Source organism: Ictidomys tridecemlineatus, chromosome 10 (genome assembly GCF_052094955.1).
Source record: "Ictidomys tridecemlineatus isolate mIctTri1 chromosome 10, mIctTri1.hap1, whole genome shotgun sequence".
Classification (NCBI taxonomy): Eukaryota; Metazoa; Chordata; class Mammalia; order Rodentia; family Sciuridae; genus Ictidomys; species Ictidomys tridecemlineatus.
In genome coordinates, this window is record NC_135486.1 from 122,082,108 (window position 1) to 122,109,281 (window position 27,174).

Below are 27,174 nucleotides of genomic sequence, written 5' to 3' on the forward strand. Positions count from 1 at the left end.
CCCCACCCCTTCTCCTTTCCCTGCTCTGGCTTCCAGCTGTGAGGGGAAACCTTTGGCCTTGACCTTCTAGGACTCTTCATCCCTCTTAGCACGACGTCCCTGGTTCCATCCATTCACCAGCATATGCCACGGCCTCATTCCTCTTCACGGCTGAGCAGAAGGCCCACGCGTGCGTATGCACCAGGTTTTCCTGATCCATTTGTCTGTCCCCAGGACACACGGGCGAATGGGGATGTCGCTCAGTGGGTGAGCACTCGCCTAGCACACAAGAGGCCTTGGGTTCCAGCCCCAGGACCACAAAACAATAAAAAATTTTAAAAAAGAAAGACCCAGTCCTTTGTATTTTTTATCCTGAGACAAGGTCTCACTAAGTGGCTGCAAGTCTCACTAAGTTCCCAGACTGGCTTCGAGCTTGCAATCCCCTGCCTCAGCCTCCCCAGCAGCTGGGATTGCAGCTGTGGCCACGGCTGGCACCTGGCTCACTCAGGGCTCGTGAGTGAGCCTGAGCAGGGCCATGGGCCACGCTGCCCATTGCCCTCGTGGACGTGGGGACTCACGCCTTCCCAGTCTTCCCATCCTTCCCTGGACAGCAGGTCCTCAGAGGCAGCGGCTGAGGGCTCACTTCCCATTCCTGTGCCTTCTCGTTCGTACCCTCACCCCTTCCTGCAGCAGAGCTGAGGGGAGCCGGGCACACGGTGGACACCCCATCAGAGCTGGTTCCAGCGGGGGAGGGCACCTGCCACTGCTGCCTCTGGGGGGGCGTCTCTACTTCCCACCAGATGCCAGCAGAAAAACCAAGACTACGGCTCCCAACACACAGGAATGCCTCCTCCCTGCAAAGCCCAGCTGGTGGCACATCCGTGCAGGCCCCAACAAAGGAAGCCCCAGCGAGGGCCACCCCTCCACTCTCCCCCAGTGTCCCACCCACCCCGCCCTGCCACAGAACGAAGCACTAGCACCGTGGCCACCGAATGCCAAGCACGTCTTTCTGACGACTCTGCCAATGGCAAGATGCACCCACCAGGCTGCAGTTCACCCGGGCGGCAGGTGGGCCAAGGGGGGGCATCACACCCACTGCTGGGTCAGGCTCCATTGGGCCCTCTGAACAGGAAAGCCCAGCACGCAGCCAGCCCAGGAAGGAGATGCCCCCGTGGGTCTGGGTGCCCTTCCCCGAACAGCCTCTGCTCCCCCACGTGGAGGCCCAGTCTGGAGGAGCCAGTGCTGACCTCCCACGCTCCCTCGGGACCTGGCTTGGCATGGCCACTCGCAGGCCGCAAGGCCGGGAAGCACAGGGGGGAACCCGGGAGGCTCCGCTGGGGTGAGCCCCAGCTCCCAGCAGAGAGTCAGCAGTGGACACGGGCAGGGAGGACGGGGGCAGCAAGGCACAAGGAGACGGGCGGCTTTCCAGGAAGGAGGAACCAGGCACATGGTGGACACCATGTGGTGGGCTGTGGTCAGGCTGAGGGGAGGGAGAAGGCCACCCCAGGCAGCAGAGCTGAGCTGGATCAGAAACTGGCAGAGATGTGCACGCTGACCCCAGAGCCTAGGGGTGGCCTTGCGCGTCCCCAGAGGAGGCAAAAAAGAGAAAGGGACCTCAGCTGTGTGTCCAGAACCAGGGGCCCAGCCAGAGGAGCAGAGCTGCTGGCTCTGAGTGGTCCCAAGGGACAGTTCTCTGATGGACATGACTGCGTGCAAGGAACCAGCCGGCTCTGCCCACAGCCGCTGCTCGTGCTTAGGGTGGACCCAGAGAGCAGGAGGAGGACCTGGTTCTGCTGCTCAACGACAGGAGGACGTCCCCAGCCTCGTCTGAACTCGGCCTCTCCCAGGCCCCACATGGTACCTCATGGGAAGGGAATAAAGTTGTGACCAGAAGCAGCCGTTCACTCTGATGTGCCTGTCCTATCAGGGAACGCCTCTGTCACTTGGCCCTGGGCTCTTGGCTGAGCCGGCAGGACACACCCGAGGTCCAGGGGATGTCCAGTGGGCCTATGTCCACTCACCTGCTGCCTGGGCTGTTCCTCCAACTGACATGACCCTCAAGTGGCACTTACTAGGCCCTGGGATGGGGGGGAAAGGGCACCCCAAAAAGGGCCACTTCCAAAGAAGCCCGCGGGCATTTTGGCCCTGTGGACCACGATCCCTCTGCAAAAGCAGGAGCCAGTCGGTGAAACAGGCCACTTTCCATTTTCTGTGCCAAAGACAAGCGACTGGACAAGAAGATCACTCAGAGCTCCGTGTGGACCTCACTGGGCGTGCGTTCTATTCTAGAGCGAGGCCCTCGGGGCTGCCCCGGTGGTTTGCAGACCGACTCTGAAAGGGCGTAGAATGCCACCCACCCTGGTGCTCCCCACCTCCACGCGTCCTTTGAAGAAAACCAAGCTCAGCTGCTGTCCTCGGCAAGCACCCACGGCGTCACGGGCACACTTGACACGGTGGCCAGGGCTGTGCGGGAAGAAAGAGCCGCGGGGACCTTCCACGCAGCCGAGAGTCTTCGCAGAGCCACAGTGTCCTCTCTGCAAAAAGAGGGCACCGCCGGCCTCCACACGGACACAGAGCCCTGGGGCAGCCCCTAACACAGGCCGGGGCCCCTCCTCTTCCCTCCTCTGGCCTCAGTGTCCACCCCTCTGCAGTGCAGAAGGGGGCAGGAGGGAGACAGCCACATGAGGTGGCCCTGCTCAGTAGTCATCTCGCAGCGCAGGTCACCTCAACAGCCAAGTGCTTTCCAGGCTGGCGTGGCCGGGACAGAGGTCACAACGTCACCCACGTTTTCCCACCACAGAGAGAAAAGGAAGAGGTCAACGTTCTGCACCACTAGGAAGACGTGTCAGTGGGTTTTCTGTCACTGTGACAAATGCCTGAGAAAGTCATCTGTGAGGAGGAGGCCTCGCTCCGGTCACAGCTTCAGAGGCCCGTGATCGGCTGGTCCCACTGCTCTGGCCCAAAGTGAGCAGAGCTTCCCGGTAGAAGGGTGTGGAGGAGGACACTGTTGACCTCATGGCAGCCAGGAAGCAGAGGGGGCGGAGGGGACAAGACTGAGTCCCCAGGGTCACATGCCCAAGGACCCACTCCCTTTAACTAGGCCCCACGTGCCAGCGCCCACCACTCCCACTAGTCCTGGCAGCTGCAAACCCATTATGGATCAATCCACTGAGGGGGTCAGGGCTCGTGTCCCCCTCACCTCCCCAAAGCCCCTCCTCTGGGCACTGCTGCCCTGGAGCCCGACCCTCAGACCAGGAGCCTTTGGAAGGTTCTAGATCAAAACCATAAGAGCAGTGGCAGCATGACCACTCCCCTTGGCCAGGCCCCATGTTGATGGTTTTGCTCAGCCTGGCGAATGCTCTGTGCAGGGCCCGGGTCCTCTCCTGAGTGACTTCACCCTCACAGTCTCTGCTGTCGTTTCCACTACGGTCCTCCCAGGACCAGTTTCAGCTCACACAGGCTGGAACAGTTCCAAACAGGTTCTGGAACACTGGACAGAGCCCATAGCCAGCGTCCTCAACGCTGTGTTGCAGCCCCTCCCATGGGAAGGTCCAGCACTGTGGTGACTGGTGCAGGGTGGTCCTGCCAACGAGCTGACCATGCTCTCTGGGTCTGTTTGCTGCCTCTATTTAGACTGGCCAAAGAGGCAAAGTGGGGCTCCCAGGGGCCAGAAGACCTCCTGAGTCTTTCCTTCCCCGAAATTCCTGCCCTCCTCTAATGGACACTAGTCACCACCCCGAGCTTCGCATGTTCTATGATGGTTTCTTTAAGGGCCTGGTTTCCCACTGGGCTGGAATTCCTTCTAGGGACCTTTTTGGGGTCACAGATAACTTCTAAAACTGAACTGTGGTGATGAGCACGCAACTCGACACTTTCAAAAAACTCCCTGAGCTGGGCCCTCGACAGGTGGACTTCATGGCGTACACGTTATGCCTCGATAAAACGACTTCTTAAAAACTCGAGTCTCCATGAACTCGTGGCCTTAGGGAGCACCTCCCAGAACCCGCTTCCTCATCTGTGACCTGGGACTATGATAATTGATGCCAACCGCATGAGTGTACCGAGGTCACGTGCGGCGGCCAGCTGTCCCTCATGAACGCCGGCTGCCACTCCCACTGCCCGATGTTATTATTTGTCCAGCACAAATATGATTGAGAGAAAGGGAAAAGGACCCTGGGGAGGCTGCGTGCTGTGTCCACAGAAACAGCTCCTCCAAGGTGTCTGTGTCCTGTCCCCAGACCTCAAATATGTCACCTCATGTGACCAAGGAACTCTGCAGAGGCTCTCACAGGTGACAGTGCTCTGCCTGCATTATCCAAGCGGTCAATGCAATCCCTAGGGCTCTTAGAAGATGGAAGAGGAGCAGGAGGGTCAGAGGGCAAGTTGGAAGTGCCCGAGCTGGAGGAAGGGGGCAGCCCCTCCAGGAGGTGAGGGATGGGTTCCCCCAGCACCTGCCCCTGCAGGAGGTGGCGCCCACCCATCTGGAGTCACCCCGGCAGACCCTCCTCCTGCCACACCTCAGATCGTGGGCACTGCGCCTGCACCATCTATGGCCACTCAGTGTGCAGCGTCTGGCCCAGACAGCAACAGGGGACCAACACGGTGCCACACTGTGGGTGGCCTGGACAGGGGACCAACACTGTAGGCGGCCTGGACAGGGGACCAACACAGTGCCATGCTATGGGTGGCCTGGATAGGGGACCAACATGGTGACATGCTATGGGTGGCCTGGTTAGGGGACCGACACTGTGGGTGGCCTGGAGAGGAGACCAACACTGTGGGAAGCCTGGAGAGGGGACCAATGGGGTGCCATGCTGTGGGCAGCCTGGAGAGGGGACCTACACAGTGCCACGTTGTGGGTGGCCTGGACCGTGGGCTGAAGAGGTTAAGGGGAAGAGGGACAAACCAGAGTGACACTTGTGTAAACCCACGTTTTCACACCTGTGAGATGCGCTGGGGAGGCAGGAGGGAGGAGGCAGGACAATAGCGGATTGGTGAGGGCCAGGCGGTGAAGGGTGTGAAAGGGGACATCTGTGAGGGACCCTGGGAAGACACCACACAGGGGCTTGGTGACCAGCTGCATGGCAGGTCCAGGAAGAACAGTCAAGGGGGACACAGAGGGCACCTTGGGTTACAGGGAGATCACTGACGGGGTTAGGAGACGCTGGCCACTGCAGGAGAGCAGGTGCCCAGAAGCGGCAGGAACACCGAGGCTCAAGCAAAGGGCTTGATTTTGGTATGGGGGGGGGGGTGGTGCAGCCATCAGTGGCTGCACCCCAGCCCTTTTTTATGTTGAGACAGGGTCTCACAAGTTGCTGAGGCTGGCCTCCAGCTAGAGATCCTCCTGCCCCAGCCTCCCAAGTGGCTAGGATCACAGGCATGAACATCCAACCCAGCCACTAGCAAGAGGTTCCAACTTGGGGCCAAAATCTTAGGATTGAGGTCAGAGCTAAGACACCATTCGGGGACACCAGGAGTACACAGTCAATGCCACAGGTGACGGAGGTCTGGAAAGTGCTGGCACATGGAGAAAAGCAGAGAGGACAGAACTTGAGCAGCGAGCTCAGGGGTCAGAAGAGGGGAGGAAACAACCCTGGACGGAGCAAGGACCAGGGAAGGGAGCCCCGAGGAGACCCATGACCCCGAGGGCTGGTTCAACACTGTGTGGCAGCATCGAGGGACGGAGCACAGGGCGACGCGGAAGGATTCTCAGAAGCACCAAGTGGGGAAGGGCCCTCGGGGGAGCGCCAGACAGCGGGATGGGGAGATGCCTCGTGAGTCAGGAGACCCCGGGCACCATCCCAGGCGTGAGGGGAGCCCGTGACAGCACAGGGGACAGGGAGAGGAATGGACCTCTGGGGCCGGCTGGGGCGCAGAGGGAAGGTTCTGGTGGGGCGGGGGTGGGGACCTGTTCCCAGGGGAAGAGGCCCTCCCTGTCTTGACACCGAAGTGAAGAGCAGGAGTATGACAATGACAGGGACCAGAGAGGTTCACGGGGAAGCTGGGATCAGGGACCTCACCTTGGCCAGCCTCCATCCTTAATGGAGGGGAGGTCACTTAATGACAGAAACGCAGCCAAGCCAGGGCCTTGGCGCTGCCTGTCCTGGATAGGGGACCAACCTCATCACTGTGACCCAAACACCCAAGAAGGACGTGGGGGAGGGAAAGTGTCGATGGCGCCCACGGCCTCAGAGGTCTCCTGCACAGACGGCCAGCTCCATGCCCAGCCCACGGTGAGGTCCTGGGGGATGGTGTGGAGGAGGAAAGCAGCTCAGGACAAGGCCACCGGGGAGCGGGTGGGGCGGGAGGGGCAACAGGGGCGATGTCCCCCTCCAGGAAGCCCTCGGGGCCATCCCTCCAGACAGTCCCCTCCTGCCCGCAGTGACCACCAGTGTGTTCACACCAAGACGGATGACAGGTCACGGCTGCCACATCCCTTCTTTCACCTCTGAGTACCGCTGCACTGACGAGCTTGGGGACACCTCACATCCACACTGTAACAGACGCCAACAGAAGCAGACAGCAAACTTCCCTGAGAACCCAACTGAGATCAGCTCAGCCCAGAGGCCTCCAGCAGCCACGGAGCTGTCTCCTGTGGCCAGCACCCAGGAAGCCAGGGGTTGGGTGGCAGTGACACCGGAATGTGGCTCCTTTGTTGTAAAAAGTCCACTTGTCTTGTCTGCCCACTTCTTGAGGACAGAGACCAGCCCTGACTTCATGTTCACGTACCCCAAGTCCTGGACCTCACAGCTGCCCAGCGAGTGCCCCAGGGAGGAGAAGCGACAGCTCCAGCTGCTACCGCTCATTCCTGATACCTGGTAAGGCCAGCTCCACGGAGCACCGTGGATAAGAGCTTAAAAGACAGGAAAAGCCACGTGTGCCCACACCCTGAAGAATTTCTTTAAATACCCAGCTCTCCAAGTGCATTTTTAAAAGAATCTGCAATAAAGAAATGGCTCCGCGGTGCTGATTCAGCACCAGCACCAACGGGCTGCGGATGGAACCCTTCAGGTGCCACAGGACAAGCCCCACATGTGCCATGAACTGGGAAGGACTACAGAGGCCCTCATCCACATGGACCTACGCCTCATCAACTGGACCTACAGAGGCCCTCATCCACATGGACCTACAGAGGCCCTCATCCACATGGACCTACAGAGGCCCTCATCCACATGGACCTACAGAGGCCCACATCGACTCAGCCTGAAAGGCTGGAGCCACCATGTCACGGGGCCAGCACGTTTCTGGAAGTGTGGAAAAGCTCTCTATGTCCTGTTAACTCTGGGCCCAGGACGTCCTCCTTTGGCCATATGATGCTGTCCTGCCTCCCCGATTCAGCCTCACGACCCTTGAAAGCCAAATGACCACCATCTGCCCTTTAACTCTGGCCACCCCTGCCCACGCTCACACACCCTCACTTGTCCCACCTGGAAGGTGGATGACAAGCCTACTGGTGTCCTCATGAAGGCCAAGCCCCAGACCCACAGGACCTACCTTTGCCTGTGGTCACCCCCACACTTCCACAGCATCAGAAAAACCAGCTGATGTTCACAAGGGGAAGGGGCCATCCCAACCCGAACGGTAGCCAGGCCCACAGCTTCTGCCACGTACGTAAGGCCTCGGTGCTCTCCGCCTGTTCTCATCACTAACGTGACCACGTGTGCGTAATTAACACAGCCACGTATTACTGTTAGCAAGGGTGTGGCCCTGTCCCTTGGACAAAGGCCATGAGCACTGCTTACAAAGACCATGAGGCAGCTAACGTCTAATGGCCTTTCCCAGAGTAGACAGTCACAGTAGCCACCTGTGTAACACTCGAGGTGACAACCAGCGGCACCCCGACTCCCTCCTCCCCACAGCGGGTGTGTGTTTTCTCCAAACTGCAGAGGCTGTGACCCGGCCAGGCTGGTGGAAAAGGGGAAGCACATGGTCCTGAACGTCCAGGTCACAGTGATCAGATCCGCACGGTCGGGGCGTCTGCCTTCCTGACCAGGCTTAGGCGTGCAGCTCTGGGCATCACTCTGGGCCCACAAGGCCTCTCCGCTCTCTCAAACTGACGTCCAACCCATCACAGTGGCCAGGTCTCTTTCTCTTACAACCCCATTCCCACTCCCTGCACCTCCCGTGGCTGTGCTGAGTGACCCTCTGAGCCCATAGCCCTCGGGATCCCGAGTTTGGGCGGCACACTGGACCCCGGGAGAGACCTCATCCTGTCTGTGTCGGTCAGTGTTTCACTTCTGTGACAAGAACAACCTAGAAAAGGACAGGTTTTCCATTTGAGTCCACAATCAGCCAATGGCCTTGTGCAGACCATGGTGGAAGGGTGTGGCGGGGAAAGATGTCCAGCTGGGAAGCAGAGGAAAGAGGAAAGGGGCCAGGGACGGCCACATCCCCAGGGACTGACTTCCTCCAGCCACACCCACAGCTCCCTGCAGCTGCCGGCAGTGACCCATCATCAATCCATCATGTGGATTAATCCACTGACAAGGTCACCCCTGGGGACCCCATCGACTCACCTCTGGACACTCCCAAAGTGACTAACAGGAGCTTTGGGGCAGACACGCCAGGGAGAGCCAGGACACCAGCTAAGTGGGTCATCACCTACCTAAGGACCAGACGCCATTGCTGTCCAGTATATTTGAATGGAAATATTTCCAGATGTGTTACACACCTCCCTTCCTCCTCTTCAACCTTCATTTGCTGACCCAAGGTCACCGTGAGTGTCTGCTGCTGTCCGGGTACCACGTTCTTGTCTGGAGCCAATCAAGAGCATATCCTGAACCCCCACCTCAGTGGATTAAGAAGGTCATTCTGAGGGTTAAACCTCCTCATTGAAGACCACAGACAGAGAGAGCGGGAGAGACAGGCCACCCTGTACGCCAGCTCAGAAAGGAAGCCGCTACAGTGACGAAACCTCTGATTCTAGTGACAGGGACCTTGACATTTCATGGCTGCCTTCCCAGGGCCCAGCACAGAGTAGGACTTCAAAAATCTTCGCTGGGTTCTAACCAGTGATAGAGTCAGGAGCTTCCAAATTCTAAGTATCGCAGAATTCTAAGAATTTAGTCTCAATTCTTTCAAATCAAAGCTCGTCAACTCCACGAACATTCACTCAGCCCCTACAGGGAAGGTTCTGTCGCAAACACTACAAAGGATTCAGAAGGAAGTGGGTTCTGCCCTCCAGGACGGGACCATGTGGGAGAATCAAGACACGCGGGAGGGAGAAGGGCCTGTGTGCAGTTAATGATCCAACACAGGAAAAGTGTGACCGAGTCAGAGGACACAGTGAGGCTTCCCTACCTGGGGGGGTTGCAGAAGCTTCCACAGAAGTAAAAGGGGCAGCGCAGGATCTCAGCAGATGGACACTGGGCGGAAAGGGCTGAGAGATAAAACATGGGGTTTCACTCTGTTTTCAGTTAGTAAAGTGACCGTCCCTTCTCACCTCCGGATCTCACTACGACATATGACCCAGCACTCGGCTTTGCAGAGAGGAACTCAAACCCCAGCCCACTGAAGCCACCTGAGGTGCAGGGGGCACAGACTCTCTCCCATTCTGTAGGCTCCTTCACGGTCTGGATCGCTTCCTGTGCTGTGAAGAAGCTTGTTAGTTTGATCCCATCCACTACTGATTCTTGATTTTACTTCCTGTGCTTTAGGCATCTTGTTGAGGAAGTTGGTCCTTAGCCAACAGGGTGGACGACTGGGCCTACTTTTTCTTCTAGCAGGTGCAGCATCTCTGGTCTAAGGCGTGGGTCCTTGATCTACCTTGAGTGGAGTTTTGTGCAGGGTGAGAGACTCGGGTCTAACTCATGGGTTTCCAGTTTTCCAGCAGCGTTTGCTGAAGAGGCCACCTTTTCTCCACTGTACCTTGATGGCACCTGTGTCTGGTAGGAGATGACTGAATTCATGTGGGTCTGACTTTGGCTTCTGTTCTGTTCCACTGGGCTCGGGTCTCTTTGGTGCCAATGCCATGCCATTCGTCACTACAGCTCTATGGTGTGGTTCAGGGCCTGGTGCTTCGAGGCCTCCTGCTTCACTCTTCTGGCTAAGGGTCATTCTGGCTATTCTTGGCCTCTTGTTTTTTCACCCCCAAAGGCATTGCTAAGAGATCACACGCGCCCGTCTAAGGGGTACCATAGAAGTGAGGCATTACGGAATTCCCAGGCTGGGTTCCAGGCTCCCTTCCCTGCCTCCCCGACCCAAGCACCAGAGGGCAGAGAGGCCGAGCTCTTATGGTCTACAAAAGGCACAGGGCACAGGGCCATCAGACCAAGAATCCTACCCTGGACCCTCCCTGTGGTGCTCCTAAGCTCAGAAAAGTTGAACTGTCATCGCATGGTTGAGCAGAGTGACAGCAGCAAGCACACAGCCTGGTGCCCACCCAAGAGCCTCCTTCAAACCTGAGCAGACAAATGGCAGTGCTGCCCAGGAGAGTGCTGCCCTGGGTCCTGGGCAGTTCATGGTCATTCTTCTGTCACCACAAAGCTTAGCAGTGATGAACAAGCCTTCGATCTGGCCGCTGACGTGCAGAGTTTGGGGGAACCGCTAAGTGAACGTGGTCTGGGTTCTACCCAGGAGAGGGAAGGGGAAGCGCGAGGGGAGGAGCAGGAGCTGGGAGGAGCACCACGGAACAGGGAGCAGCGTGCTCCGCATGGGACAGGGCTTCTCCATTACCGGAAACCCGCCCTGAGCAGGGGTGGAAGTGCCCGTCCTGGTGTTGAGTCTGGACACCGTCCCTCTCAAGGGAGGCCAGCTCTGCTCAGCTCGATGGCCTCGGCCTTCCCATCACCACCGCCCTCCACCTCGGGGAGCCAGGATAGGAGGAGGTTTGAGGGCACATTGGTGGCACCTGTTCCCTGGCGAGGGCTGGGAAGACCCCATGTCCAGGCATCCAGAGAAGCTTCCACGCGGGGGCAGGTCCTGGGATCCTGGCTGTCACTCTCAGGACACCCAGGTTGGGGGCCAGCGGCACTGGTCTCTTTCCCTCTGCTTTCCTTGGCGATTTAACACTCTTACCTCCCAAGTCATGCAGGAGAGGGGCAGGGAGACGGCCGAGCAGGGCCAGGCTGGAGGTGTCCGCGCAGGGGCGGGGCCGGGAGATGTCCGCATAGGGGCGGGGCCGGGAGATGTCCACTCAGGGGCGGGGCCGGGAGATGTCCGCGCAGGGGCGGGGCAGAGGTGAGGAAGCCAACATTCCGGAGCCCTGAAGGAGGTCGTCTGGCGCTGGGTGCCACGCACGTCAGCGGCTCTGCTGCCCACGCCCTTCCCAGCCGCATCGTTAGGGGTGACTCACCAGGAGCAGACAGCCTCACATCAGAGGGCCTGGTATTCACCTCTCAACTGCCCTGAGCCTGGGGACAAGAAGGACCATGCCCCGAGCCATGTCCTCTGGACTCCTCTGGACACCACGCTGCCTGGCCTTCCCTGCCGCTCTGCTCCTCGGCCGTGCCAGGCTGTTTCCTCTCATAGTCAGTGGTCGAGTTCAAAACTGTGCATGCACGTGTGTGCATGTGCATATGTATGCGTGTGTGTACATGTGTGTGTGCGTCCGTGTGAGTGTGTGTAAAGGCAATTGGTGAAGCTTCAAAATCCTAGAACCTAAGCTCCCTCCTAGACCCTAAGCCATACTCCCTCCCCTCCAGTGCACACGCAGGATGTCCCTGAAGGAAGCGTGACCTTGAGCCACTGGAAACCAGGCTCAGAGGTGGGGAGTCACAGCTGCGTGCCGTGGCCTCTGGTCAGCTCGAGTGACAGGGAGGCAAGCAGAGAGTGTAGGGGTTCTGTGGTTGGGACTGGGGCCTCTGATAAACTTCGTAACTGTGGCATGCGTGGTGTGGGATGTTTCTGTGCAGACACAGGACGCCTGGCCGCTGTGCAGTGGTCCTCTCGAGGCAGCTCTGTGTTCTCATCGTGTCAGTTTCAACTTTGACCTGAGGCACATCACTCCTGGGAACAGAGGGACTTGCCCCTGGGGCTGCCCACCTGACAGTGACTTCGGACAGTGGGCCCTCTTGCGAGCTGCACCAAGCTCCTGACGTGGCACACTGTGACGGTGGAATGTGATTGCAGAACAAGCCACCGACTGACACTCTGAGCGATAATGGGATTATGGTACTAACACTCGGATGGGACCTGCTGGTATAAATAAAGGTGGCCGCTGGGACAAGGAGCCACTTTCCCGCCTCTGTACCTCCTCTCTGTGTCTCCTTTATGATTTCCTTACAGAGGGAATCCGGCTTCTCTCTGTTCCAAGCTCCACGGGTCCCCGCCATCGCCTGAGCATGGCCGTCTTCCCCAAGCTCGGGGGAGGACGGGGAGGAAGCGGTGATCAAGCGATGATCGGCAGGGTTGTCCTCGGCCCCGACTGACAGGAGCACCACGCTCTCCAGGAACCCGGAAGCAGCCACAATGCTAGACACCAATTTGCCAAGGAGGAGAGGTTACCGAAGGGAGCGCCAGCCACCTGCAGCTGCCAAGAACCCAGGTGAGGGATCCAGGGTCCCTCCATCCTGAAGATCACACAGGCTTTGACTTCAGGCTTGGCAACTGGTCTTCACTGAATGAAGGAAGGCCACGTGAAATTTTAGGGTTTTCTGTGCCATCAGCCTTAACTCGAGGGCTTGAAGGCATCTCCAAGCTGGTTTGCGCGGTCTCTGGTGGCTTTGACACAGGCCCACTGATTCTTTGATGCTTCTGTCTTTCAAAGACACTCATTCCAAGTGTGGGCTGTGCTCAGTGACTCACTTCTAATGAAGAGACATGCAGAGGTGACAATGCGTGACATCTGAGACATGGTACTCAAGCACCATCTTTCCTAAGGGTAAGTCAAGTCCCACGCCAGGAAGCCACCCAAGCAGCCCATGGAGAGGCCCTGGTGAGGGGACTGAGGGCGCCGGCCGACTGTGGGTGGGGACCCCACCGGCTCAGGCCTACCTCTGAGCGTCTGCTCCAGAGAACCTTCCTGGGGGGAGAAGCCAGCTGCTGCCAACCAGCAAGCTTTAGAGCAATTGCTTCAGCAGCCACAGCACCCGGCAGGTCCCAGGACTCTTCCTGCTTGGGAAGGACAGAAGGAGACGTGGTATCCTGACAGAGAAGGGCTATCCTCTAGTGGTGTCCTTTAGGGTCCTAATCTCTGCCTTGCTTTCAAATGAGTTGCAGCAGCAGTGTCCAGGGGCCCTGGACGGCAGCGTGACGGGGCAGGACCAGCGGCCAGCCTGCAAGAACACTTTGCTGATATTGCACCCTTCAGTCATCCCAGGAACTCGCTGGGCCAGCTGCTGCCCATCACCTGCAGGAGCATCAGCTCGGCACCAGCAGAGCCAACACTGCGATGATGGGTTCTGGCAAAGCTTCCGCAGCATCCAGATGGCTAATGCCCACTGGCCACTCCAGGTGGACCCGTTCCGTCCACTGGAGAGGCACCAGGGCCTCATCACCTGCAGCCCAGGCAGGAAGCACTTTGTTCCCCAGGAACAATGTCAAGGACATTCTGTGACAACAGCGGGTAATCTCCTGCTCTCTGATGCCTCATGTCCAGGCCAAGCCTCGTCGCAGGTGCCTGAGTGCTCCTACCAGATGCTGCGGTTGGACCTGGGGTGCTTGTACCAAGTGCTGCGGTTGGAGTGTTCACACAGTCCAGGTGGAGAAGTCCAGGTTCTCAGCTTGGCACTATGGAAAGGCGGCTGAGAGAGGAAAGAGGTGGGCCAGCAGAAGGCTGCAGGTCCTGCGGACAGCACTCAGAGGGGCTTGTGGGATGTCAGCCTCTTCCCCTCTCCCTGGAGCTTCTCAGGCACCAGGAGGTGAGCTGCTCACTGCACTACACAATCCCGCTATGATGTGCTGTCTCACTGCAAGCCCAAAGCCAGAGGAGGACCTCTGCAACCATGAGCCAAAACAGACCTTTTTTCTTTTAAAGTTGATTATCTCAGCTATTTCATTGCAGTAACAGAAAACTGACTAACACACTAAGATATCATCTCTGCCTGCTATCTGATGCAGGTTCTTGGAAATAAGAACCAAAAAAAAAAAAAAAAAAAACAGGAGATACTTAGAATCATGTGACAACATGGATCTCTACAAACTACTCTCATCTGTCTGCATCCAGATGTTCTGATATGAACATTTTTTCTCTCGTTGAGATTCACCTCTATCAAGCCACTTTTAGGAAGAAATATCTTTTTAAAGAGTCCTCAGAAATTTGAGAGTAAGATAGGGTGAATGCTAACGGTATATTTCAAGTAACAATATAAAATACTTACATAGTTGGCATTTTGATTATGGGTCAAAGGGTAAATACCTCTGAGAAAATCATTCTTCCTAGGACCCTTTAAGGCTATCTTTACAATCAGGTAATCCCTGTTTACCTTTTCGCCTCAACCAAGGGGAAGCTCAGAGCTCAATTCACTGCTTATTCAGCGACCGTATCAGTGTAGGAGAGTCACCCCCGTCTTCCTGATGAGAGGATTTCTGTTTCCACCCTGACAGCTCTGCTCTTTTCTTTGATCACAGGTGTCTCTGCCACTTTGGATGCAGGCAGAATATCAATCACAAAGGAACAAAGTGGGCTGGGAGGGACGACACACAGGTTCCATTCCTGGACACAGCTCCCAAAACACGACCGGACATAGGGAAGCCCCAGAGTCTCGGCAGTGGCCCTGGGAGCAGGGGCCCTGGGAGGTAGACACCACGGGGAGATCCCTCCCATGCCTCTCCAAGGCCAGAGGGCAGGCCACGGCAGGAGGACTCCCAGACAGAGAGGCCAATGCCCAGCTCGGGGCTCGGTGGCAATGCAGAGGCTCCCGGGGCAGGTCACTGCCTCCTCTGGAGCGAGAACTGGAGCATCGCCCTCCTCCAGAGCTGTGAGCTTCTCTCCTGGTGAAGAACATTCTGCCTCCCTGAAACCCTCTGTTGAGGAGCCACCAGAGGAAGTGTCCCCAGAGGGACAAGGGGCAAGCCTCTGGGGTCCCTCTCCAACCTGCAAACATGGAGAGAAACGCTGGAGGCCCACACAGACAGGGCAGGTAGGAGGACCCCTGGCACTGGCCAGCAGGAGCAGCCCCTCAGGCTGGCCCCTCAGACTGCCCCTCCAGGTTGGCCCCCCAAGGCTGACCCTCCAGGATTAGACCCCCCCCCAGGCTGGTCCCCAGGCTGGGGCCGGGTTGGCCCCCCAGAGTACCACCCTAGGCTGAACTCCTGAGGTTGGACCCCCAGGCTGACCCCCAGATGGCCCCCAGGCTCACCCCCAGCTGGCCCCCCCAGGCTGGCCCCTTTGGCCCCCAGACTAACCCCCAGCTGACCCCCAGGCTGGCCCTTCCTCCCCTTCAGGCACCTGGGCTCCAGGAGGAACAGGTCGGGTCAGCGGAGCTTTGAGAATGTCTGCCCACCCCTGAGAGCTGCTCCCTCAGCGGTTCTCACCCATGTGTCACAGTAGCATCATGACAGGGACAGGACAGGCGCAAGGGAGGCACAGAGGCCTGTCCAGCGCAAGGAGGAGCCAGATTACCAGAGTAAAAAGCCCTGGGCTCAGAAACCAGGGCAAAGGTCGAGTCCCAGATCCAGAAGCTGCTGGTGACCTTGGCCAAGGTCACTGGGCCTCTCCAGGTCCCACTGTGGTGGACAAGGGCTAATAACAGTAGTACCTTCGACGGGGCTGCCAGCTCCGGGGGGCACTGTGCAGAGCACCCAGCACAGAGCCAGTGCTCCAGAGACTTCAGCTGGGATGGGAGCCGCAGTGGCCACAAGATCACAGAGCGGGTGCTCTGGGGACTTCGGCTGGGACAGGGACCACGGTGGCCATGACAGCGCAGAGTGGGTGCTCCAGGGACTTCGGCTGGAATGGTGGCCATGACAGTACTGAGACTCCAAGGGTGAGAACGACCCAGGACATAGATCTCCACAGCAGCACTGGGGACACTTGTGCACAGAACAAGCCTCTAGCCACAGCCACACGGGCCAAGCCCAAGGTGGCCATGGCCTCCACGTTGGATTAAAATAGACTATAAACTATAAAGAGAGCCAAACGAACATTCTAGAACTGGGAAAATGTGCGTATGCGTGTGTGTGTGTGCGTGTGTGTGCGTGTGCGTGTGTGCACGTGTGTGCATGCATATGTGTGTATGTGTGAACACATGTGTGTGAACGTGTGTGTGCACATGCGTATGTGAGCGTGTGTGGATGTGGATGTGTGTGTGCACACATGTGCGTGTGTGCATGTTCTAAAAGGACAGGAGAAGGAGAAGGCAAGAGCTGAAAAATCTAGATGAGGAACAGGTGGTCTCCCACTCTGGCCAGGAGATATGAGAACCAGATCGTCTCAAGGTGATGGGCAGTGGATTTGGGCCTGGGAACAGGGGAGAAGGACGGTGGGAGAACACATACAATGTCCACATAGGGTCTGTAACAGACCTTGCAGGCCTACAATTGCAGAGTGATGGGCGTGTTTCCCAGGTACGGATGGAGAGAGGAGGGCCCTAGGCACCAGCTCTCGAGTGATGTGGGCCTCACTGACCCAGGACCAGCTCTGAGGGACGTGGCTTTGGAGCAGAGGAGAGGTCGGGTGAGCAGGCACCTTCAAGGTCGCACAGGTGGTCACACGGGAGGTGGGGAGAGGAAGGGCCTGTCAGGGAACTTCCCTGAGTGGCTGCAGAGGAGAGGCCACTGCAGACAGCCAGGAAAGCCCGTCCACTGCAGCCCTTGGTGTCCCCGGGACTGCAGTACAGCGCACAGGGGCGCACACCAGCCCCCACCCAGGAGGGAGGACGGGAGGCCATCCACACGCGGGGACAACGGCAACAGCAGGCAGGAGCAGGCTGAGGAAGAGGGTCCACAGCGAACATGGATGACAGGGTGGGGCCTGAGGGGCCAGGGGCTGAGCACGCCAGGGCTCGGGAAGACGGGGGTCGATTCTGACCAGAGCCCAGGGACAGGCGTGGGGAGGACCACGGAGGGACGGGGCCCCAGGCTGGAAAGGCTACTCCCAACTCAAGCTAAAGCTCCCCATTCTGTGGGCAGGAGCCGCTTGGAAACGCTGGCCTGAGACAGGCCCCCACGTCGGAGGTGCATTCCACAGGCCACTCCAGAGAAACTGGAGAAGACACCATGTCCACCCCCCCCCCCGGAACCACAGAGCCCAGATGGGGGACCATGACTCCGCCACTGTTTGCCCACCAGGAACTGCCGGCCACCTCATCACAGAGACTGTCCCCAGAGCAACCCACTGCCCAACTCAAGCCACCCGAGCAGTGCATGGGGAAAAAGGCCGAGGCCAATGGCACCACAGTGGGCTGTCCCACCCTGGCCATCCCGGGAGGAGACGAAGACCAGATTCTGGCCTGGGAACAGGAGAGAAGGGCACTGGGAGAACAAAGGAGCCGAGGATCCCTGGGCCCAGGCCCTCGAGACCCACCTCTGCCCAGCGGCCAGGCATGAGGTGGACATCTCCAGACGGTGAGATGCCACTGCACGCCAACCCCCAGCCCAGGGCCCAAAGGAGAGCTTCTCCCCAGGTCCGGGAGGACACGAGGGGTAAAGGCCACCCTGTGGGGCCCGCACCTGAGGGGCCACCTGGGGAAGGGCACTCAGCTGGCCGACGGCCCAGGGGCCTCTTCTCATGCAGGGTGAGGGTGCTAACCTGGGCAGCTTGGGGGCTGAGCCACTTGTCATGTACAACACACACACGTGTGATCTGTGACAAGAGGAGGTTTTCACAGGCCCAGGTTGTCCTCAGTGTGGCAAAGGGAACAGAGACTGTCACACAGGGCCTCGGCGAAGCAGCAGGAGGGGGCCAAGGGGGCTGCCAGAGACCCACGTCACACTGGGGCCCATCCAGGTGTCCACCAGAGCAGAGCAGGCACGTGGCACACAAGGGTCACCGCCCAAGGGTCACCACCCCAGAGAGACGGACTCCAGACAGGCGCGTTCACAACGCCAGTCAGTCTTTAAAACACCACAACCCACACATGGCACAGAATCCCACACACTGCACTTCCAGACGCACAGAAGCCACTGTGGCCTCGCACCATGCAGACTCCTGGGATGGACGGTGGGCCCCTGGGCACAGGCATGAGGAGCCCACTTCCTTGATGTCCCCGTAATGACTGAGTGTGACCCACCTTATGGTTCTCCCCAGCCGTCCTGTGAGGGAGGCTGGGGTCCGGCATGGGACCTGTAGGAGGCAGAGCCTAGTGATTAGGTCACTGAGGCCACCGCCCTTGGAAGGCACTAATGTCCCTCTCCAGGGACCATGGTTAGTTCTTAAAAGCAGACTTACAAAACAGCAGGCACGGTGCCTTTCCCACCTGATCCCATTCCGTCTCATCATGATCTCTCCTCCTCCCACACTCTGCCTCTGTGACACCACTCTCCATGTGACACCACTCGAGGGCCTCCCTGGGAATGAACTGTGCCCAGCACTACATTCTGGGAACCTCCAGGACCAACAGCTAAATAAACCTCTTTTCTTTATAAAGTCCTCAGCTCGAGCATCTCATCATAGTTACAGAAAATGGACTGATAAATAGGAGTGAACGAAGGAATGTCTCCATCCGTCCGTCCTTGGGGGGTTTTTTTGGATGGATGATTTCCAACTCTACTCTGACCAATTTTGCTCAGCTTTGCATGATTCTCCCCTGAGCTTTGTCTAAAGAGAAGAAACAGAAATTGGCAGGAGTGAATTGCAACAAGAGATGGCCCGTGTGATGGTGCTATTTCCATGCCTGTGTCTAGGGTCAGCGCTCATCCACAGGACCTCTGTCCCTGCACCTATCCCTGATGAGGAGCCAATTGGGAAGCCAGCCCTGGGCCATCTGCAAGCAGGAGGCTGCAGCAGCCGCAGTGTGGGAGGTGGCCGGTGTATGAGCATGGTGTCAATTACATCAGTGCCCAGGGGGCAGGCCAGAAGACCACTGCCAGGTCCATCGGCGTCCAGCTCCTCAGTCAGAGCCACACCACCTGTCCTCTGAGGATGCACAGGTGGCCGGAATGCAGGAGACCTTGAGGCAGCTGGACTGTAACCTTGGAAACCAGCTTCCCCAGTTCCCATCACAGAGGGTCCACATGGGAAACCCAGTCACTGGTGTGATGACACTAGGGGCTTCCAGAGGTTGATCAGGCAGGTGGAGACCCGAGGGCAGAGTCCCTGTGGCAGAGGGTGGAGCTCCCATACAGAGGGCGGAGCCTCTGCGGAAGAGGGCGGAGCCCTTACAGACAAGGCCCAAGAGCTCCCTGACCTTCCACCAGTCAGAATACAGTCCCCGGGTGGACCAGGAAGAGCCCTTGTCAGACATCAGATCTCTTGATCTTGATCGTCCAGCACCCAGAACCGTGGACAATGACTCCTGTTGTCCACAAGCCACCAGCCTCTGGCGTTTTGCCATAACTGCCCAGAGGGAGTCCGACACCATCCAAGCACCACTCCAGCCAGCTCTAGGGTCACCAGGAGGACCCGCTCGGGAGGAGGGCAGGGCCCTGCTCTCTGCTTGTGTCCTGGGTCTGCACATCCTTGGGCCAACCAAGGCCGGGCAGCCCGAGGGCCCCACTCTGCTCTCAGGCCAGCAGCCTCTGTCCAGCCTGTGGGGACCAGCTGCTGTCCCTAAGGAGCCCGGCCCATTGACACCACTCCTGCTTCTGCCGACGTCCCCCACCTCCCCTCAGACCCTGCCCACGAGGCTGCAGCTTCTGCAGATGGCTGCTCACCTGTGTGAACTGAGATGCAAAAGTGCCTGCAGCCTGCCCTAGCCAGATCCTTGCCTCCTGCCCAGTGCGCAAGCCCAGCTTTGCTGGCCAGAGAAGTCCTCCTGAGAATCTTACTCACCAGCGTGCCCACACGAGGCACAAGATCTGGACCCTGAGCTTCAAAGCACACCTGCGGCCGCCCAGGTCATTCCGACTCTCTGCACGAGCAGCAGGTGAAGCTCGGCCTCCTGGGACAGCGGGAAAAGCACCCAGAGCCAACTGGTTGGCCCCGGCAGACGCTTCTGCCCTGTCCACTAATTCTCTATGTGGGGCTCCTGCCCCTCTTTTCAATTCTGTGTTTTAATGAGGGGGTTGGTTTACCCAGGATGCAATGGGAAGCCGTCCCAGGATGAGCTTGGTGACCATGTCCCCAGGTTTGCCCCCACCCCTAGCCCACTTCCTGGACATCAGGGCAGCACCATGTCACCACAGACACAGTTAAGATGACTGCTCTGCAGTCCTGTCCTGGACGGGGCTTCTGGGTGATCCCATCTGACAGAGTCCCAGGAACAGTGACCCCATGTCAACAGATGGCCATGGACGGGGCTCAGCCTCCCCTGCGGCTGGAGTCCACAGTGATGATGACCGTGTGAGGCGATTCCGCAGTGATGAAGAAGCAGGCTGGACGGCACCCCTCCCCAGCAGGAGCAGGGAGACCAGAGCCTTCCCCACAGGTGTCCAGGCTCCAACGTCCCCCACACAGGGGTCATTCAGGCAAAAGCTGGCCTGAGCTCCTCCACTGCACCATGGCCGGCCTTGGCCACTATGGCCAGGGCCCAAACAAAGCCCCCCCCTCCCGCCATGGCCTCCAGGTGGCTGTGGGCCTCTCTGGGCTGCCCAAGCGCCCAGCAGGGCTGGCTCTTACCATCAAGCTCCTCCACAGAGATGTTGGCCAGCTGCTCGCTGTCGCTGCCCGCCGAGAGGGACCGGTTGAGGTAATTGCCCTTGTACAGCAGGCCGGCCGTCACGTGGTGGAACGGCATCTTCTCCCTGCTCACCAGAGACGGGGAGAAGAGAGGCACAGGGTCACTCACTCAGTCCTCCTGTCCTTCCCTGGAGAACCCCCTAATCCCCAGATGTCCAGCATTGTCACTAAAATAACAACGACACCCTTAGAGGGACAGCCAGAGTGTCACAGGGTCCCCAGGCCTGAGCACCCCAGGGAGCCTGGGTTCTCTGGTTCCCTCCTCTGAGGTCTTCCCTCACCTTCCCCAGGGCTTGCGAAGGTGGACCGCAGGGTCTTTCCAAACCCACCCCATCGTCCACCTGCCGTCCCCCCACAGGCCCCCAAGACACTAAGGAAGCTCCTGCCCTTGCCTCAGAGGCCGTGTCCACTGCTCCTGAGGAAGCACCACTGAGCCCCAGGCTGTGGTCCTGTGGGGGTCCAGGAGCCAGTTTCCCCGGGAAGACAGGTGTCCATCACACCACGCTCCCCACAGGGAGGAAACAGGGGCCACGGTCTGCACCTCTGATGCTGCCCGCAGCCTGGCTGAAGGCCCCTGGGCAGCTCCTGTGCACACACTGAAGGGCCAATCACCCCTGCCGCTGTGAGGGGAAGTGGGGCCACACCCATGAGCTTGCCACACCCACAGGAGGCCAGGCACCCTCGGGCCACTCTCAGGCCTTCCAAACACAGCTCCTGTGCCCAAGGCCACCACTGGGACCTGAAAGCTCCAGAGGGCCAGGCAGGCCTGAGGCCTCCCGCCCAGAAGAGGCCCCAGAGGAGCGTGAGGCCCCTGAGCAGGACCTGCAGGGAAGGGCCGGGAACAGCTCTGCAGCAGAGCTCGAGGCCAGCTGGGGCACCTGAGCTGGGGCACCCAGGGCTGAGCTCCCCCTGCCACACCCTGGCTCAAGCAGAGGTTCGGCTCCCTGCTGGCTCCTGAGGTGGCCCCACTGAGGTGGTCACCTGCACTGGCCCTTCTGGCACTGAAGCTTGCTCTGCAAGGAGCCACAAGCCTCTGGACCCTCCCAAGTGACTAGGTATAAACGTGACTAGGTGTAAAGGAAAGAGAGACAAAATGCCCATCTCTGAAGGTGACCTCCAGGGTACACAGACCTTGCTGTCCCTCAACCCACACTCCTTAGAAAAATCCAGATGAAAGCCACCTTCCTCCTCAGGACGTGTGCTGCTGGCTGATGGAGAACCGGGCTCCCGTCACCTCCTCCCTGTGCCCAGGACCCCTCTTCTCCCCACTCCCTCCAGCCCTGCTGGGGCTCAGAGCTGGTCCCCGAAGGATCCCCCGTGAGAGCCCTAAACAGAAGGGCTGGACCAAGAGCACAGAGCCAGCTCCCAGGAGGACGAGTTCCAGAACCAGTGTCCCGACCATCACTGTGACCCACGGCCTCAGCTGAGCACCCCAAGCCACCCAGGTGTCGAGCCCTCGCACCAAACTCAAGGTGTCTAAAGACGAATTCAGCTTCTTCCTACAAAACAGGCTGCGCTTCCTGATGACTCCATTTCTATCAAAGACACTGTTCGCTCACTATGACAACTGGGACAACTGTCACACGGGTGCCAGGTCCCCTAAAGTAAAAGAGGCCCAGGGCTGAGGCAGGAGCCATCTGTCAGTCTCTGGGCCTCCCCTGGCTGACCACAGGCCAGCCATGATGCACGATGCTGGTCACAAAGGATGAGTGGCTTTGCAGTGGTGTTGGGCAGCTCTGTAGCCCCAAACCTGTCCTTGCCCGTGCATCAAGGCGAGAATCTCTTCACTGGAAGATGCTTCACCTGCAGCTCTTCTCTCCAAGCTGACTCTCAGGCCAAACAGGACTGAAGGGAGACCTGGGTGTGTGAACTAGGGCTGTGCAGCAAGGAGGCCAATCCCCATTTCCTGGGGATGTAGGCAAGATCGCTTGAGCAGGGGTTGATGTCCGTGGCCAGGGGTGAAGGCTACTTGGCTAATGCCTCCCCAGTGGCTTTAGCTCCACTCTCATCCCCGACCCTCACCTGCCAGCTGTTATCCTGACCACTGTCCATCTCTTCCTGACCCCGGGCAGATGCCTGCTCTGATCTCCCATTCTACTTCTAGGCTGAGACTCTTGGGTCTGTTCGGGAGCCCACAGTGTCCCTCCATCCTGCACAGATCGCCCCTTCTTCCGCACGGTGACCTCCTGGAAACACCTGTCACCCACACATCTGAAGCCCCAGATCCACCAGACCCACCTTCACAACCAAAGTCATCAAGTTTTTCTCAAGAGCACGCACCCTACCCACCATCAGCCCTCAGAAGAAAGGTCCAGCGCTTTGCTGAGGAAGCTGGTCACAACTGGATCCCCACGACCGATGCCCCACCTGCTCCTGAATCAGGTACACACTCAGCGCGAGCAGGCTCTGCACCCCAACTGCACGGGCCAGCGGGCAGCGCGACCAAACCACCTGTGTAGATAAAGTCCTTCCCTAGAAAAGGAAGAACGTCCCCACTCCAGCCACAGACCGCGGCCACAGTCAAGGATGCACCTCACCCCAAGAACCTGGGGAAACCCAAGCTGGAAGACTCCTCCTCAGCTAAGAAAGAAAACCACAAGCCCTTGAAAAAGAACCAACCAAGTCCTGAACCAAACTCTTAAAGATAGATCCTTACATTGAGGGCCATGAATAAAAATAACAATATTCCCAGAGCCACTGTGCTCCTTGGGAAATACTGTTAGGTACCCATCAGCCACACGCGGGACCCTCCTGAATGTCGTGGTGGGCAGTGCCAAGGTTTGACTGTAACGTGCCTCCAGCCAGTTCACCTGCCGGAACCTAAGGCCAGTGTGACAGTGTTAACAGGAAGTGCATCACAGGGACGAAGCCGTCAGGAATGGGAACAGAACCCCTGTAAGAGGGTCAAGGGCACCAGCTGGGCCCTCCAGCCCTGCCCCTTCTGCCATTTGAGGTCACAGCAGTGAGCCACCATCTTGGAAGCAGCCAACAGCCCTCACCAGACACAGACTCGGTGGGCACCTTGCCTGCTGGTCAACACAGTGCCTGGTCTGAGTCCTAGCTCCACCCTGTTAGCATGAGCCTCCGTCTCTTCCTCTGTGAGACTGAGGTTCGATACATGCTGAATAGCAATGAGAAATACAGATAAGACAGAGCGTGGAATGCTCCCGAGGGCACCAGGCGCAGCCTCTTCAAGTAAGTGACTGCTGAGGGTCAGACAGAGCAGGACGCGGGGCAGAAGGAAGCCGCGGATGTTTTAGGTTGCAAACAAAGACACTAAGTCCTGGCGATGGAGGGTCCACTGGGCCCAGCAGAGGGTGAGCCGCAGGGAGACCCGCTGGACGCAGCAGGCTCAGGGACCAGGCCTGAGCACGGGTTCCAGGGCTGAGTGGTGTCACCCAGCACGGGCCATATGATTGGGAGGTGGCTCTGGGAATGGACAGCACCAGCCCAAGAGGAGGCCGACTCCCCGGGCATGTCCAGGAAAGGGGTTGAGAGGGTCAACCAAGAGACGGTCCCACCACAGGGGGGACGGGCACCTGCCTTGGGAGGGCACTCACACCGACTCCCAAGGGCACCCTCTTGGGTGGTGTGTTCTGGCAATTCGATCGGCCCACGGGGCGCCCAGGTGCTGGAAGAGTATCACCCTGGGTGTGTCGGAGTGGATGCTTCTGGGTAGCACTGATGTCTGAATTGGCAGTCAGAGGTCCCCAGTGGGGTGGATCCTTCCAGGCCGTGGGGGCCTGAATAGGGTGGACATGCTGAGCAAAGGAGCCCGTCGGTGCCCTGCCCTTGGGCGTGGACTTGGGCTCGACCCTACTGTCCTGAGTCTAGGGCCTTCGGACCCAGACGGGAACTAGCCATCGGCCGTCCTGCGTCTTCAGCCCACTGAGGCAGACAGCAGACAGCACTGGCTCCGTCACCACCCGCCAGCCCCTTGCAGCACACCCCCCACACACTGAGAGGCCAGCGTGCTGCTCCTCGGGAGGACCACACCAGCAGCCGCCTGCACACTGTCCCATGGGGCCCGCGCCACGCGGCTGAAGGGACACTATCATTGTGTTCTGGACAGTCTGCTCTTCACCCCTAGAGCAATGCTACTCCAAGTGTGGTCCGGGTAGCACTGATGTCTGAATTGGCGGTCAGAGGTCCCCAGTGTGTCCTTCCAGGCCGCGGGGGCCTGAATAGGGTGGACATGCTGAGCAAAGGAGCCGTGCCCCTTGCTGAGATGAGTGAAGGAGACGTGGGGAGCCCTGGGTGCCCTGCAGCTGCCCAAAGCACCACCCAGCTTCTCACTCGTCGTCGGTGGACCTGATTTTGACATATTTCTGTTTTTAATTTTATCTTTCCCAGTGACTCTTTCTCACTGCGTTTTGCCAACATATTGGTCTGCAGAGGACCTGGCCCAGTGAGGAAGGAAGACACCAAGAAGTGCATTCGAAGTCCGTGGAGCTTTCACATGTGTTAGGTGGACTTTTCAAAGGAGCATAAAGCCTTCGGGTGCCTCTTGAGCCCAGTGCAGCGCCTGGAGGCTGTGGGCATCCGGCAGACACACAGCGACCCCTGCCCCCAATTACCAGGCGCACAGGGGCAACGTCAATCTCCTACTCCAAAAGCCAAAAAGCCAGCGAACCATGGCAGGGCTCTCGCCAAAACCCCGTGAGGTCCCCAGGAACTCTGTCTCAGTCAACCTGTTGGCTGCTGGGACTCCAGGACCCGACCAGCACAACTGTGTGGAGAGGAGAAGTTTATCTGGGCGCTCGTGGTTTCAGAGGTCTCAGTCCACAGGGGGCCGGCTGGAGGCGAGGCTGGACATCATGGCGGGAGAGGGTGGCAGGACTCACATGGTGATCAGGAAGCAGAGAGAAACTCGGCTCTCCAGATACAATACCTACCCCCAGCCTCGCCCCCGTCCCCACCTCCTCCGGCCACACCCCACTGCCCCCAGGTACCCCTCAGATGACCCCGGCAGGGGTGAACTCACCAGCCAGGTCAAGCCTGAGACCAGTCATTTCTCCTCTGGACCTCCTTGCACGGCTCGCACGCGAGCTCTGGGGACCCTCAGCTAAACCACGGCGCCAGGGTCTGGGAGGAGCCTCCACTCCGCCAGGACCGTCAGCGCTAAGTCACCAACCACGGTGCTCAGCCCTGAGGTCAGACACAAGTGGCAGCCAGAGGAAAAGACCCAATTCTCCTCCACTCAGGGACTCGGGGACCACAGCCAGGACACAGGCCAGTCGTCCTCCCAGCTCTGCCGGAGGGCCGAGGTCACACCCCACCATCCCTCGCACCTCCGGGAAGCACACTTCCCTCCTGGGCTGCTGGAGGGACCAGCACATGGGTGGACGGGAATGAAAGTGGGAGACGAGGCCACCAGTCACAGGTGCCCAGGGGACAGGCCGAGGAGGGATGGCCTTGGGGACCACTGGTGCACAGACATGGCTTCTAATTCAGGGAGAGCTGAGCAGTCCTCAGACAACCCAGAGTCTATGTCTTCCCCTCGGAGTCCAAGAGCCAAGTTATGGGACAAGAAGATCCCTCGTCCTCCGGCCAAGAGGCCCTCGGTGGAAGCCAGCTAGACGCTGGGCACTTGGCTCAGCACTTATAAAACAGCTCCGTCCCTTGTTAAACCCTGCAGGAGCCTGCCAACTGGCAAGCACCAGGCTGGACAGGCCTCAAGTCAGACAAGAGGGACTGAGCAGAAACCATGACCTGGGTCTGTGAGAAGCTCCGCGTCAATCAGGACTCGGTTTCAAAACCCAGAGCCACAGCACACTGCCAACAGAAGCACCGTGAGAGAGAGGTCACGTCTACAAAGGTTCTGTTTCATACCCTGAAAAATAAGTGCAGAAACAAGGTGTCTGTCGGAGCAGAATGCACATGCTTAGATGAACATCACAGTTGATCAGTGCTTCAGACACAGGCTCAGCCCCGTCGCATTCCCAAGAATGGCAATCGTCAAGAATACGAGCAACAATAAGTGTTGGCGAGGATGTGGGGAAAAGGCTCACTCCTACACTGCTGGTGGGGCTGCAAATTGGTGCAGTCACTCTGGAAAGCAGTATGGAGACTCCTCAGAAAACTTGGAATGCAACCCATTTGACCCAGCTATCCCACTCCTCAGTTTACACCCAAGGACTTAAAATCAACACACTACAGTGATGCGGCCACATCAATGTTTATAGCAGTTCAATTTACAACAGATGAATGGATAAAGATAATGTAGTATATATTCACAGCGGAATACTACCCAGCCTTAAAGAAGAATGAAATGATGGCATTTGCCAGTAAATAGAATATCATGCTAAGTGAAATAAGCCAATCCCGAAAAACCAAAGGCTGAATGCTTTACCTGATGTGTGGGTACTAATTCACAATGGGCAGGGGGCACAGGGGGAGTGCTGGGGAAGAACAGAGTTACTTTAGATTAGGTAGAGGGAAGGGAAGGGAGGAGAGGAAGGACAGCAGAGTGAACCGGACATCATTACACCAGGTACGTGTGCGTCTACGGGACCCGTGGGATTCCACGTCATGTGCAG

The 27,174-nt window shown here is 58.5% G+C and overlaps 1 protein-coding gene across 7 annotated transcripts in view; it reads right to left on the reverse strand.

Moving 5' to 3' along the window:
* Caln1 (calneuron 1) overlaps positions 1 to 27,174 on the reverse strand; it is a 319,860-nt gene that overhangs the window by 218,358 nt on the left and 74,328 nt on the right. For all 7 annotated transcript variants that reach the window (XM_078023952.1, XM_078023954.1, XM_078023955.1 and 4 more), the window contains exon 2: positions 20,576 to 20,700. In XM_078023952.1, coding sequence (XP_077880078.1) covers positions 20,576 to 20,700 — 125 coding nt within the window. The remainder of the gene's footprint in view (positions 1 to 20,575; positions 20,701 to 27,174) is intronic.